General features: G+C 44.3%; 1 protein-coding gene across 6 annotated transcripts in view; it reads left to right on the top strand.

The window, feature by feature from the left end:
- CSMD2 (CUB and Sushi multiple domains 2) overlaps positions 1 to 14950 on the top strand; it is a 684208-nt gene that overhangs the window by 356871 nt on the left and 312387 nt on the right. For all 6 annotated transcript variants that reach the window (XM_053267555.1, XM_053267553.1, XM_053267554.1 and 3 more), the window contains exon 6: positions 13833 to 13945. In XM_053267555.1, coding sequence (XP_053123530.1) covers positions 13833 to 13945 — 113 coding nt within the window. The remainder of the gene's footprint in view (positions 1 to 13832; positions 13946 to 14950) is intronic.

Below are 14950 nucleotides of genomic sequence, written 5' to 3'. Positions count from 1 at the left end.
GGATGGGCTCCACAAGAACCAAGATGGAACCAGACTGCTGGCGCTTAAAATCAGAAAGGTCATAGTGCAGCTTTTAAAATGACACATAGGGGATTGCTGACAGGAACTGGGTGGTATCTGGTTAGGCAAGCCAAGGTGGGAGAGTGCAAGCTTTTCAGATAAATCAGAAGGGGACAGAGAAGAACCAAGAGTAGAGCAGACGGAAGCACAGGGCAGCTGGTCAGAAAGGTCAAACGACAATAAGGGAGGTAGCACATGCCAGTCCCAGGTAAGAGACTCGATGTATAGGTGTTTATATACTAATGCCAGCAGCCTCCAAGCCAAGGTAGGCAAGCTGGATTGCTTGGTTGCTAATGAAAGCATATATGTAGTGGGCATAATGGAAACTTGGCAGAACAGTGAGAACCAGTGGGACACTGTTATTCCTTGATACAAACTCAAGGACAGGGAGGGGTGGAGTAGGCACTGTGTTAAAGAAAGGATAGAATCCCACCAGCTAGAAAACCTAGGAGGACCAGAGTCCTCCACGGAATCATTATGGGTGACAATACAAGGACGGAAAGGAAATGTGTTACTAGGGAGGTGCTATTGCCCTCTGGATAAAAACACTGAGTGTGACCTGGCGTTGGAGAAGCAAATCAGAGAGGCGTCAAAGAGAGACAGAGGTGATAATGAGTGACTAGAATTACCCTCACGTAGACTGGGAAAATTCGGGTTCGTGTACTGACAGAGAGGCCAAATTTCTAGACATGCTAAATAACTGTGCCTTAGAACAGTTGGTTACGGAACCAACCAGAGAGAAGGCGACCTTGGACTTAATCCTGAGGGGTGCCCAGGACCTGGTGTGAGATGTCAAAGTTATAGAACCATTGGGCAACAGTGACCATAGTGTGATCCAATTCAGCCTATATGCGAGTGGAGCATTGCCAAGGAAGCCCAACAGATGCATGTTGTGCCCGGGGCATGGTTCTTTTCCTGGATCTGACAGAGAGAGAGAGAGAGAGAGAGAGAGAGAAGCTGAACAGATGTCATTTTAATCAGAGAAAGATAAAGGGGTAAAAGGCTTACATCCTCAACACACACACACACACACACACACACACACACACACACACACACACTACCGGGGATCCCATTGCGATAGGGGATGTGACTCCAGTGGGGTCTGTGGCACTGTGTGCACTAGTCCATTGGTGAGATCTCACCAGAGCCACATGAGGCGCTATATGAATATGATAAATAAATAACTGAGAGGCCAATGAGTGGTTTCCTGTGTCATATGCAACAGACAGAACCATTGCGTAAGCGCAGAACAGCCTCCCTTTACCTCCTGTTTTGGGGATGAGCAGGCGGGGGATGGGGTTAATGACACAGCTATTGTTTTGAGGGGTGGAGGCTGGGATGGGGACATTCACCTGGGGTGCCAAAAATGCTTGGGCCAGCCCTGATTCTTTGTATACAAATCAAAACCAAAAGAAAATTAAGAATGTCGGTGCAACTCGCTTGCAGTGAGGGGGAAAAAAATATTGATTGGGTTTTTTTAGCTTACAAATGTAATGTGGGAGCAGGCAGTAATTAAAGCTGACAGCCCTAGCTGATCCTCATTCTGCACAAGGCCTTGCCTCTTTCATGGGAAGGCAACCAAAACAGTGGGCAAGCAAATGATAAATACAATCCGGGTTCACCTCCCGTGAGATCCTTTGCTCCAGGAGATGTCTTCTGAGGCTGGCCTCTCTCTACGAACAAGACATAGTTGACTTTGAAGCGTCGGCCCTTCTGCTCAGCTGCAATACATTGCCATGGATTGGCCCAAGTCAGTGAAGTAGTTTTGATCAGTAGTGCAATGGAAATCACTCCATTTAGAGCTTGCTTCTTTGTTCAGTCAAGATACAGAGATGGTTATTTTGGGGTTATTTTCTTGCTGACTGGACCTACCAGCTGGATTTCCATGAAACTGCCGAGTCAATGTGCCTTCATAACACCCGTAGTTTATTTACTTAAAATATTTATATCCCACTCCTCCAGTTCACTCCTGCTCGGGGTGGCTAACAGCTAGCAAAGTCAATAAAACCAATACACCAAAAAACTAATAAAATGGAAACCAAATCTCGATTAAAACCAGAATTTAGAATTACAAGCTAAAAATCAAACAGTTAAAACCCACCAGATAGTCACGGCTAAAATATTAAAATGTCAAGCTGGTATTTATTCATTTCAAAAGCCAAAGTGTGCCATCAAGTTGGTGTCGACTCCTGGTGACCACAGAGCCCTGTGGTTCTCTTTGGTAGAATACAGGAGGGGTTTACCATTGCCTCCTCCCGCGCAGTATGAGATGATGCTTTTCAGCATCGTCCTATATCACTGCTGCCCAATATAGGTGTTTCCCACAGTCTGGGAAACATACCAGCGGGGATTCAAACTGGCAACCTCTGGCTTGCTAGGCAAGTCATTTCCCCATGTTTATTCACAAGCGGCATGGTACTCATGGATAACTAAACAAGCATAATGCTTGAAACACCAGACAGGGGTGCATAATGGTGAGTCGTCGCTTTGCTTCAGTATAAGTTACTGCAGGGCAGATCTTTCCATCCAATTTGCTGTTTCAATACCCAGCCAGACATCTGGTGCACCTATGCAGGAACAGATCAGCAGGGGTGAATAAAATCACCAGTTATCAATTGTGAGCTTGCACAGGCATATATGAAACCACTGTATACTTCTGCAACATCTGTCTCGGCTGTTCTGCATAATCAGAAATCTGGAGAAATGGAGGACTACCTAGCAGAATTATACAGCCAACTAGCTAGCTAGGTGGTTGTATTTACATATGCACACGTGCACACACTCACACTCGCACTTCTAACTTAACACATGACATAAAGCAGCCTCCTACTGAGTCAGGCTATTGGTCTTCTGAGATGTGGAGAAAGCACAGAAATTTTTATCTTGCAAAGAGAGAGAAAGTTTATCTTTCGACTCTAAAAACACCTACATTTGGAAAGAATGTTGACTTTGGAGAACTTTCTGCAATTCCGTCTAGTTCAATATTGTCTCCAGGGTTTTGGACAGGGGTCTTTCCCCTCAGCCATACCTGGAGAGGCCAGAGACCTGGACCCTGGGATTTTCTGCATGCAACGCATATGCCCTCCTACTGAGCCAAAGAGGAAGAAAGCAGGTGTGCATTTCAGGTAGGGTTGCCCAGTCCAGGTGGTGAAAATAGTGGAATTCTGTCACCAAAAAAAGTGCAAATGGTGCTGTTCACCTGCAAAGTCTCCATTTTCCATTTAAGAAAAATGCATAAAATTTGTGTATGCTAATTGGTAAAATATGCATGATTTGCTAGAAACAGGATAATTTGAGAATAAATACAACTCACACACCCCTTTTGCCACACAGTTCAAACACCAGCCTTCGTCACAGAATCCTATGGGACAAAGGGTGCATTTTCTTTTCATGTTCAAGGGGGAGGGAAACCACCACAGAACCCTTTTCACACAGTTCAAATACTAATAACCTTTGGGTCACAGAATCCCATGGGGCAAATGGTGCATTTTAATTTCATTTGGAGGCGGATGCACCCCTTCTCCACAGTTCAGCACTCGTTTCCCCCTTCATAGTGGTGCGTATAGGAGCGAGCTTGCTGGCTGTGCATGGCAGCTATAGAGCAGCAGAAACACATGGCACAGGCAGAAGTAGTAGTCCCTCCTTTGGGCCACTGGGCCAGTCACAGTGACTCGCTGAGAAAATGAGGAGTCAGGCTGCTGAAAAAAACTTGGCTGGGGGAATGAGATGGGAATGGTCAGAAGAGCAGCAACATACAAATGAGCTCCTTCTGCCACCACACAGCAAATGTTACACATGAGTAAGCCATCATTTCCAATGGGCCTATGCACAGGTAACAGTCACTGAATGATTTGAGGCACTTGCAGCAAGATCGCTGGGACTCTGGAAACCCCCTCCTGGGTGCTTTCCAGCTAGCTGCTCATCAGCAGCAAAATGCCTCTATTCAGGCAAGTCACATTCAAAACATAAACAGCAGGGGGAGCAGTCTCGCAGCAACTAACAACCTGAAACAACAGCAACTTCCTTACGCCGGATATACGACGTCCTAGCTCTATATTGCAGCGATTAAATTCGAAACAAGGCACTGGAAATGTGAACGGCCCCCTGCTGTCCACGTAGGGACTGCGGTGTCACGACGCAGGAAGTGTAGACGCACACTTCACTGATACATCCTGATACGGCTTGTAGGGTCTAGTCTGGAAAGCGCCCTGCACAGAAATAGTTGCAGGGGGGTTAAATAGTTGCCAAACTGGGGTAAAGGTTCACATCTGGGAACCCTAATTTCAGGACTGAGCAGAGAGACACTGAGCAGTGGCAAAACTAATCAGTGGCAAATGGTCAAGGAGACTTTAAACACAACATGATTCCCTTCCCATGTAAACACAGTGGGTTGTTAGGCCATGAGTTACAGCCTGAATCCACAATCCCTGAAACCCAGACGGTCGTTTCTCAGTGCATAGGCAAGTCCCTAGCATCTTGAAGCCCCCTGGCACCCATCAGCGGAGCTCGCCTTCATCAATTCCAGTTTAGAAACGAGATGGGTATACTTGGAGCAGTGCTTTTGCTCCTTCCTCCTGTGGCTTTTAATCTTGAAGAACAACTTGACCTAATTACTTGTTTTCCTTGCAGAAGTCCAGCCCTGGCGGGAATTCTCTCATCCTGCTGGTAAAATAAGATCTAGGGGGTCCTCGCCGCATGCTTTATTAAAGAGAATCGCCTAAAATAACGTGTTTTCAAATTAAGAGCCCTTGCTTCACCTCTCGAGATAATTAGACTGGAAGTTTGAAGGAAAAGGTTAAGGGGCAAAAAAGAAAAAAGAAAACCCAAAGCGAACAGAGTAATAATGATGAAGAGTCTTTAAAACATTGTCTCTTCTGCTCACCGAAAGCATGAGAGAAACTCTCCTGTAGCTGTATTACTTCATCATATAATTTTCATATTTAATAAGCTTTGCAGCCTCCTGGTGGGATAATCATTGCAGGCCCTTTTCAGTAAGAGAAGCTTGTTCGCAGAAATCTTAAGCATGAAAGCAGTAAGTACCGAGACGTTTTCTTTTTACTCGTGTCATCTGCATCTTTACTCTGATCCCCACCTCTTGTATTATTGCAACTCTCTGGTACTTAGAAATTTGCATTTTTAAAGTTCTGCTGAAACAAATGCACTAGGAACTTAAAAGTCGTGTTTGCCTAGGAAATTATAGATTGTGGTCAAAGCTTGCCCATAAACTTTGCTCCATTCATCCTTATATGATCACTAATATTCTTATTGTCAGGTGCTCTGGTCCAAGTGCTGGCACAATCCCACCTTCTATGGGTTAGGGGTGGCAAATATGTGGAGCAACAGCAGGTAGTTTGGAACTCTGAAGGCATAACATAGTAGAGTCCCTCAGTAACAAATGCTTCAGACCTAGACTGTTCACAAGTTATTAGGGATTCATTGTAGGCAGTGACCTACTATTGGCTGCCCAGGATCACGTGATCGCTCCTGTTTTGAGTTCCACTGTTCCAGATACTGGTTTCACAGTTATGAAATTGGAGATAAGGGACTTGGTCCTGTACAGGGAGAATCTCTCCCAGCTCTAGCTAGGACAAGCTTCAATACTTGTCCTCTGAATCCCACTGGATAGAAAAAGGAATATTTATCAAGGTATTTATTTATTTATTGTTAAATGTATATACCGCCTTTCATTAAAACAATCCCAAGGGGTATGCCCCTTCCCCCCAAGTTTTTCCTCTGCTTATTGAACAATCTACTCCTTGCTGGGGTGGGTGTGGGTGGGAAGGTGTTGGCCTCATTTAGAAACATGAAGCATCTGATTACATATCCAACTTCCTGAAGATAACTGCATGCTAATTGGAAATTTGCAAGGGTTTGGATGACTAGCCAGCTATTGAGATGAAAATAAAAATCAATAATCATTACTCACTTGTAGAGATTCAATATTCATTCTAAATGAAGCCCTTCATGGCAGGGAAGATGGTGGCGGGGGGTACAGGGCTTGTAAGAAAAAATGACCACACATCTTTGAGCACGGACTATAAATCCTAGAAGCACAAGGGTTTAGGAAGGGTTTTAACAATGAGCTACAAAGCTGAAGGTAATTGGGGATATGGGGAGGGTGGGGTGATGGAGGGTTTTTTTAAACTGAGGGCGGTTAGTTACGGATGATTAAAATGCACACAGCACAACACCAGTGATTAATAAATGCTACTTAGCATGTACAGGAGAACCTCACTTCTCAGGTGCCTGGGGGCCTGGGTTCTTTGAACCCATTCGCTCAATTATAGCTACACCCCTGGAAATGAGCCATTTTGTAAGGAAAGGAGGCAACCCCGAGACAAAATGGCGGGTGGAAGTGACTTCCGTGGTCACCTCCAGCCCTCTAGGACCCACAGATACGTGGGTTTTAACCCCTTCGTGTCTGTGGATACTGAAAAAGGGTGTCAATGAAGCACCCTACCAATACGCAGAACTGTGAATAGCGATTCCGCAAATAATGAGATTCTTCTATGCAGCGTGCCACTGTAGTTCAAAGCACTTCACATGCATTGTCTCAGTAAGCCATCCTTTTAAGATCGGTCCAGTTCTTGATTCCTAGGAGGAAAAGATCTCAAAACACCGCCATTTGATCTGGTTGGCCTTCTCTCTAATGCCTGATGTGTGGGAAGGCTCTGTAGTTCTTCAGTGGTGGGAGAGATACTCTCTGCATCTGCTCAGGAGTCTTTTGATCTAGTCTTACTTTACACGTTCCAAGACTGGTATTTACAGCAAATATAGTGCTTGAGCCCTACTTGGGTTTGGCACATCTTGCAGATGTGGGGGTGAGTCTGGAAGAATGTTGCTTAATGCCCCCCTCCCATTAACTTTTGACTGAGATGTAATCTCTAAACCAGGCTGTGCACTCCCAAGCTTAGCTACATTGCAACACAGGTAAAGGAGAGCTGGTCTGGTGGTAGCAAGCATGACTTGTCCCCTTAGCTAAGCATGGTCCACCCTGGTTGCATATGGATGGGAGACTAGAAGTGTGAGCACCATAAGATATTCCCCTGGGGGATGAAGCTGCTCTGGGAAGAGCAGAAGGTTCCAAGTTCCCTCCCTGGCTTCTCCAAGATAGAGCTGAGAGAGATTCCTGACAGCAACCTTGGACAAGCCGCTGCCAGTCTGTGTAGACAATACTCAGCTAGATGGACCCATGGTCTGACCCAGTATAAAGCAGCTTCCTATGTTCCTAAAGGCCAAACTGCACATTATGCTAATATGTTCCTTAAATAAAGCAGCAGCCAATTGTAATCTGCTGCAGCCACCTGCCCAGCGGAAATAGCAGTGGTGGTGGTTTGTGACAGTTTCATGAGGGTGCTTCCGAGTGGCATGGATATCAGCAGGAATCCAAGCAGAGAAACAGGATCAGAGACCGCTCCAGTTGACAGGAGAACCTTACCCGTCCCCCACCTCCATTTATGTAGGCCTACCTCTCCATAGACATTATGTATTCACAACCCTGTGGGCAAATAAATAAATAGATGGGAATAAATCATTTCAAATTCTGCTTATGTACAAAGAGAGGCATTAAAAATTGATTGAATGGCCAGAATAGAACATACAATGTAAGCCAGTTTTTACCCAGTATGTACTTTCGCAGTTATATTGTCTGGCTTCAGATCCAAACGTACGTAGTTTTCAAGACACACCAAGAGATGATCACAATTATTCCTTGTGCACACCCTCCTTTATTAATTCCCCAGGATTGATTTGGGGTTCTGATACCAGCAAAGATGTATGTTTGCTGGGTGTCACTTTATAAGTTATTAGACCAATTAAAGGGCAAGCAGTTGCTTGTGTTGATGCTGATATTCCCCCATCAGCTGAGCCAGATCCCATTAAGGAAGCTCTCTTTACACAGAATCAGTTCCACTGAGGGGCAGGAACCTGTGTAATGCCTTAAAGGCTCTTTGTGTCATACCTCTGGACGAGGCGGAAATTGGTTTCTGAAATGCAGCTGAAATGGCATGCAAGTGCAAACAGGGCAATAATGATTCACTTTTAATTATTCACTTTGGTGTCCAGCTCTCCTCTCCTGCCTCTCTCCACAGCAATCCCAGCACATTCCCACTCCAAGTCCGAACATTTGCATCTCTGTTTAGCCTTTAATCTCAAGTCACCCTCATCATACTGAGTCTGTTTCCAGCTCATTCTTAACTGAGTCTGTTGATGTTATACCATAAAAAGAGACACCCCCCACCGCCAAATGCACATACATACAGATCTTTCCCCTCCCTGTTGCTTGATCCAGAGACCTTCTGCATGCAAAGCACATGTTCTATCACTTAGCTACAGTCCTCCAACCCTCACCAACTGGGGTGTTATGGGATTCAAAATTGTATGGGTGAAAGCAGCAGAATCTCACAGCCTAAGCCACTGAGCCATGAGCCTTGTAATTGAAGGCACAGGTACACATTGCAAAAAGGAGCCGTATTAAGTGCCCTGATTGCACAGTGGATTCTGCTTTAGATATGGCGGCAGGTACTACAGTACTGAGCCACCTAATGGCACAGTGGGAAAATGACTTGATTAGCAAGGCAGAGGTTGCCAGTTTGAATCCCTGCTGGTATGTTTCCCAGACTATGGGAAACACCTATATCGGGCAGCAGTGGTATAGGAAGATGCTGAAAGGCCTCATCTCGTACTGTGTGGGAGGAGGCAATGGGAAACCTCTCCTGTATTCTACCAAAGACAACCACAGGGCTCTGTGGTCACCAGGACTCAACACCAACTTGATAGCACTCTTTGCTTTACTACAGTACCGCACAAGGGTATGGAATGAAAGAGTTTGGGGTCGAGTGGTGGCAATTCAACTACAACCCCAACAGCGGCAAGTTTCTGGGGCATACTGCCAAGAGCTGGGGTTTAATTTTGCTGTTCTATCTCGTATTTTATGGCTTCTTAGCTGCACGCTTCACATTCACAATGTGGGTTATGCTTCAGACACTGAGTAATGATATACCCAAGTATTGTGACTGTATTTCTAGTCCAGGACTTATGATTTCACCAAAACCGGAAACTGCACTGGAATTTTCATTAGACAGAAATAATTCTGACAGTTATAAAGGCTATGTAAAGGGACTTCATGGATTTCTAGAACATATGTACAAATACTCTTTTTTGCAATAATCTTTAAACTATTAAAGTAACTCGAAAGATGGGTAGATTCCTTTCATCACGAGCAATCCGGAAGATCGTAGAATATGGTTTCCAGTGGAATGGAGTACTGAGAAGATTTAGATATAGCTTTGTTAAGGTTTTGGAAACTACTGCTAATGGCCTCTGTGAGCCAGTAAACATATACCCATTTAACAAGACTGTGATAAGAGTCTTAAACTGTTTTGAATTTTTAAACTTTAGATTGTTTTATGGTGTCTTATGGTCTGTTTTAAACTGTTAATTGATTTTAATTGTTTTGTTTTAATGTAAACCGCCCTGAGCCATTTTTGGAAGGATGGTATAAAAATCGAATGAATGAATGAATGAATGAATAAATAAAATAGTAAAGGAGGAGGATTGCACATGTGCATTGCATTCATGCTGCCCCCAAATGTTTGCTGCAAATTGAAGGTGTGATGGGAGATGGGGTTGAAGGAGAGGAATAACCTCAGCTCTAATGTGCCCTGGTGACCTCATATCAGTAATATCGAAACAAATTATAAATCATCAGAACAAATAATATTTGTTTTTCCCATCTGTAGAGCCCCATTTTGGGTTTGGTTTCTTGGTCACACTCAAGTGTGACGTGTTTGTAGTGCGGGGTAGAATGTCAACAGCTAGCTTGGGGGTCGGGAGAGAGAGGAACTGCACATGCAGGTGGCACATTTGGGTGTCTGAGTCGCACCGCTGACATGCTTTCAGTATCTCCATCGTCTCTTGAATGGATTCCAGCCCCAGCACAGTACCTCCAGTGACTGTTGCTGGTGTCATGTTTCTTTTAGATTGTGAGCCCTTTGGGGATAGGGGTCCATCTTATTTATTTATTATTTCTCTGTGTAAACTGCCCTGGGCCATTTTTGGATGGGCGGTATAGAAATCGAATTGATGATGATGATGATGTTGGTGATGTTGGTGGCTGGAGTTTGGTTGCATGTTAGTTTACAGATTTGTTTTTGTCAAAATAAAAAAGCAGTCTGACTTCCGGACCAAAGTGTACGGGGTTTCTTGTCTTAGTTGTCATCTCCCCGCCATTCCCACCCGCTCCTCTCCCCTAACTTCATTCTCGCCAAGCAGAATTGGTCTTTGAATACCAATAGCATATAACTAATATAACATTGCCGCTAATAAAATGTCTGAAATGGACTTTGGTAAAAAGTAATTGGATTCCATAATAGCTCTTATCATGTTAATGTTGTTTGCACTGTTCTAGTTAAGGCTGTTAATTTTGCCTTCTTATACCCCAATTTTCAAGGGCGCTTGTGATTATTAGGGGAACATTGTTCCTGGCAGAATGCATGATGACTGGGCCAAGAGCTTTCCTATTATATTATTGTTTCTCTAATCCTTCCCTACAATTTAATAATTCATTAATGTACACACACACACACACACACACAGTGTAGCACTGAATAAGTTAATGTCTAGAGAATAAGGTGACTTTTCTATTTAACTGGATTGTTAATAGGATGATGACATTTGCTGTGAGGCTAGAGAGATCCCTTTGCCACTTACATTATGTTTACTGGTGTTGTATACAGCATGGCGGACATCCCTGTTCAAATGTAAGCACAGCTTTGTACTGTATAGACCTGGGATGAATAGGAGAAGTTATTTCTGATATTCTCATTTTTACGTCTCTAGAGGAAATGAGAAGTGTAGCAAACAAATACAGATAACCGTTCTTTTTGCACTGCTGGTGGCTCAGTTCTCAGTGAGCAGGACATGGATGTGTGCCACCTCATAGATTCCTCCTTCAGGTTATCATATGTTGGAGCTATCCACTTGACCAGGCGGGCAGGGGAGCGGGCAGGCAGAAGGTTGCACAAAACTTACCTCCCCCCCCCCCCGATGATCCATGTATCATTGCTGGGAGTGCAAACCATGCTTCCAGAAGATCCTGTGCTGTGCTAGGCAGGGAAGAGATCGGGATGATGTGTCCTGGCCTCCGGGAATCCAACAATGCACCGCGCAACACGTGTGATGCATCGGGGGATTCCCCCAGGAGACGGACGCTCCAAGTGCCCTCCTCTGGGGCTAAACATAGCCCTAGCAAAGACATGATTGCTCCCTTAACCTCATCTAACAGTTGGACTTAAAAGCCGGGCTAGGTGGCGACGTCCTGCCAGGATTGGGCCTGATCCTGGTGGTTCTTATGTGCAGTCTAATCCAGGCTGGGTGTCCCTAACCTGGGTTAGGCAGCATGTGAGAACAGCCTTGTTGCCCAGCTTGTGCATGATCATGTTCCAGAACCCAAGTTTGGAGACATCCGCATGAACAGAACCAGTCTGAAAGAACAAATTCTCATGTTCTTCCCAAGTATTCATAAGGCTACAGTTGGCTGAGAGACTGTGCTGTATTTCAAAGGGATCTCCACCATGCCATATGTAATGCCTGTGGAAAGGATGCCATCAGTTATGAGATCTGTCTAGCCCAGACAGCTAACATTCTTTGGCAATATAGGTTTGTTCAAATCACCCAAGTGTGATAGTTTTTAACCATAAAGATGCATTTATGGAGGAAAGATGCATTTATGGAGATTTCCTCCTCTCATTTTCTGCTCCTTGCTTGTTCTGTTTGGGCTGTGTGAGAGAGTGCCTCCTATGTAATTTGCAAATTTCCATATGGTTACAACTTCCACCTGAAATGTGCAACTGGTACCTGGAAGTGAAATACATGGACTCTATGAGTGCAAAGATCCTACATTGCTTAGTCTTGTCACTGGCATGATAGTCTTCTATATGCAAGGAAATATTTGTTTTGCTATGTAGAAGCGTTCAATCATGGGAGCTTCCGCATCTCTGCAGTCCCAAGTAGTAAAAGGCAAGCACAGGTTTTCTGTGTTAGTGAGATCAAGGACCAGATTCCTGGTGAAGCTTCCCCACTCTTCATTTCCGCAACTGACTTCCAAGGGAAGAATACCTTCCCACCTCACCTAACAAGTTTTTGCCAGGAAGTAGAGTTCTCTAGTAGAAATACTGCTTTCTACTTTCTCTAGTAGAGAAAAGTTCCTTTTCTCCAAAGCCTTTTTTGAAAATTGATGTACGTAGAATTCAAAGAAGAAGCATAATATGTAGAGGGGTGTATTTGTGTGTGTCTTTTTACTGCTTCTTTTACTTATGATTGTGATTTCAGGCTGCAATTATTCTGTGATTTTAAGATGTTTTCGATTTTACAGTTATTGTGTAAGTTTTATTTGTAGTTGCATTTTATGATGCACGTTATTCTGGATGCTTTCATGTAGAAAAATATATACCGTAATAAGCTGTGATAGCTAATAATAATAAAAGTCCACGAAGTGTCTTTATTAATTCCCCCAACAATTATAGCAATTCTAATAGTTGTAGTAGATTACAGTGGTATTTAGAAAACCTTTTACTTCCTGCATTTCTGTGACCCCTAAGCCGGGAGTTCTCAAACTTGGGTCCCAGATGTTCTTGGACTTGAACTTTTATTCTGGCCTTTAGCCATTGTGACTGGGGGATTATGGGAGTTCAAGTCCAATGACAACTAGGGACTCAGGTTTGTGAGCCCATGCCCTGTGCTATCAGGCCTTATGTTTCCTGGCTTTTCAAGCCCAGCAGGGTTCTTGGGCCTTGACAGCAACATACATTTAGTCCAGAGTGTGCTGATTTCCACTTCCTTTTCACAGAGTCTATGGATACTTGAGTTCTAAGGAGCCTTGGAGGTTTTCTAATCCAGCCTCTGCTCAGTCCATGAATCTGCTACTGTATATCCCTGGCAGATGCCCTTCTAGCTTCTGTTTGAGAAACAAAGGAGAATCCATCACTGTGTGAAATCAGCGGTTCCACTGTTGAACAGCTCTCAGTGCTGGGGAATTCCTTCCAGTGTCTAGCTCAGTCGACTTCTTTGTAATCTCAGCTCATTGGTCCTGATCCTGCCCTCCTCGTATGTGGCAGCCCTTCAGATATTTAGGAACACAGGAAGCTGCCTTCTACTGAGTCAGAACATTGTCTGTCTAGCTCAGTATTGTCTAGCCTGGCTGGCAGCGTCTCTCCAAGTTTTCAGGCAGCAGTTTCTCCCAGTCCTCCCTGGAGATGCTGCCAGGGATTACACCTAGGACTTTCTGCATGCAAGTAGATGTTCTACCACTGAGCTATGGCCCGCCCCCTATGGCGAATACCTTGCAGCAGGCAGCGTTCACACGTGGCCACCCATCCAGATGCAAACCAAGGCAAATCCTGCTTAGCAAAGGGGGCAATTCATGTTTAATGCCATATCGAAGACAGCTGTCACATCTTCCCTGAATCTTCTCTTCTCCAGGCTAATAAACATACCCAGCGTCCTCAACTGTTCCTCATAAGCCCTGGTTTCCATACCGCCCCCCCACCCTTTTTGGCCCCTTCACGAGAGTGGGAGACACTCTTCTTAAGGACAAGCAAACAGCCATTGGAATCTGCCTGTCCTGAACATTACTGACGTTTTGAAAGGTGTGTGTTGAAGTAGGATGGCCCATTCCTGTGCATCTTCACAGAAGACGCTTACATAGAAATAAAACAGGTCTTTGATTTTTCAATGTCTTTCCCCCTGTCCTTTTTTTTGGCCCCATGCAGGTTTACCGGAACCAACCTTCCTGCCCCCGTCATCAGCAGCAAAAACTGGCTTCGGCTTCACTTCACATCAGATGGCAACCACAGGCAAAAAGGATTCAGCGCTCAGTACCAAGGTATTTGCTGGTTTCTGGTTCACTCTGCACTGAGTTCCATCCATTCCAGTTTTAACTAGGAAAGTTTCTAAAATTAATTCCAGAATTGAAGTATGCATGGTTGGCCACAGCTTTTTGTGCATTTCAGTTATTTTTATCCTTCACTTGCTCTGTGTTACCAATGTGCATTGATACAACACTGGGGGAGAAAGCAGTCTTCTTGAGATCATATTGCATCAGGGGTTTTTGTGTGTGTTAGTGTGCGCTCCTGCACTTTGGTAAAACATACAGGGACAGTCTTGATACTACCGTGTGGGTAATCACATGACCTTTTTTCTTTTTCTGTGCTGTTTTATCAATGTGCATAAGTGTCTGCATGCATTGACAAATCTCTACACAAAAATAACCTTCATTTAAGTTGAAGAAAGATCATCCTGGAGAGAATCTATCTATATGGTCACTAAGAGTCGACACTGACTTGACGGCACTTAATCAATCAATAAAGCAATGATTATTTAGAGCAGGGATTCTCAACGTTGTGTCCCCAGATGTTATTGGACTTCAACTCCCATAATCCCCAGCCAAAGGCCACTAGGCCTGGGGATTATGGGAGTTGAAGTCCAATAACATCTAGAGACCCAGTGTTGAGAATCCCTGATTTAGAGTATATATTTATTTGGAATGTTGAGTGGACTTTGATGCACTCATGAGTATGATCATATCCAGATTTTGGTAGCATCTTATCAATCCACAGATGTGCCTTGATAATACAGAGGGTGAGGAAAGACTCGAATGGAAGGAAATTCAAGGTACTCCTATCTGTGATATGCACAGTACTCTGTGCAAAATGTGGGCAGTGGGGAACAATGGGGATTCCTAATGCGAGAGTTCCACTTCAGAGGCAAAACCAGTTCATTCACAACTCCAAAACTTGGGGAGATATTTGGGATGGGGCCAACGTGCAGGAATCCTATGTGGGGCTCTGCTTGCTAATAATCACTTCGATGGCTATAACCTATGAAAGAG

The sequence above is a fragment of the Hemicordylus capensis genome, chromosome 7, assembly GCF_027244095.1.
Source record: "Hemicordylus capensis ecotype Gifberg chromosome 7, rHemCap1.1.pri, whole genome shotgun sequence".
Classification (NCBI taxonomy): domain Eukaryota; kingdom Metazoa; phylum Chordata; class Lepidosauria; order Squamata; family Cordylidae; genus Hemicordylus; species Hemicordylus capensis.
The sequence above is the reverse complement of the archived record's forward strand: the minus strand, read 5'-3'. Positions and strand labels throughout refer to the sequence as shown.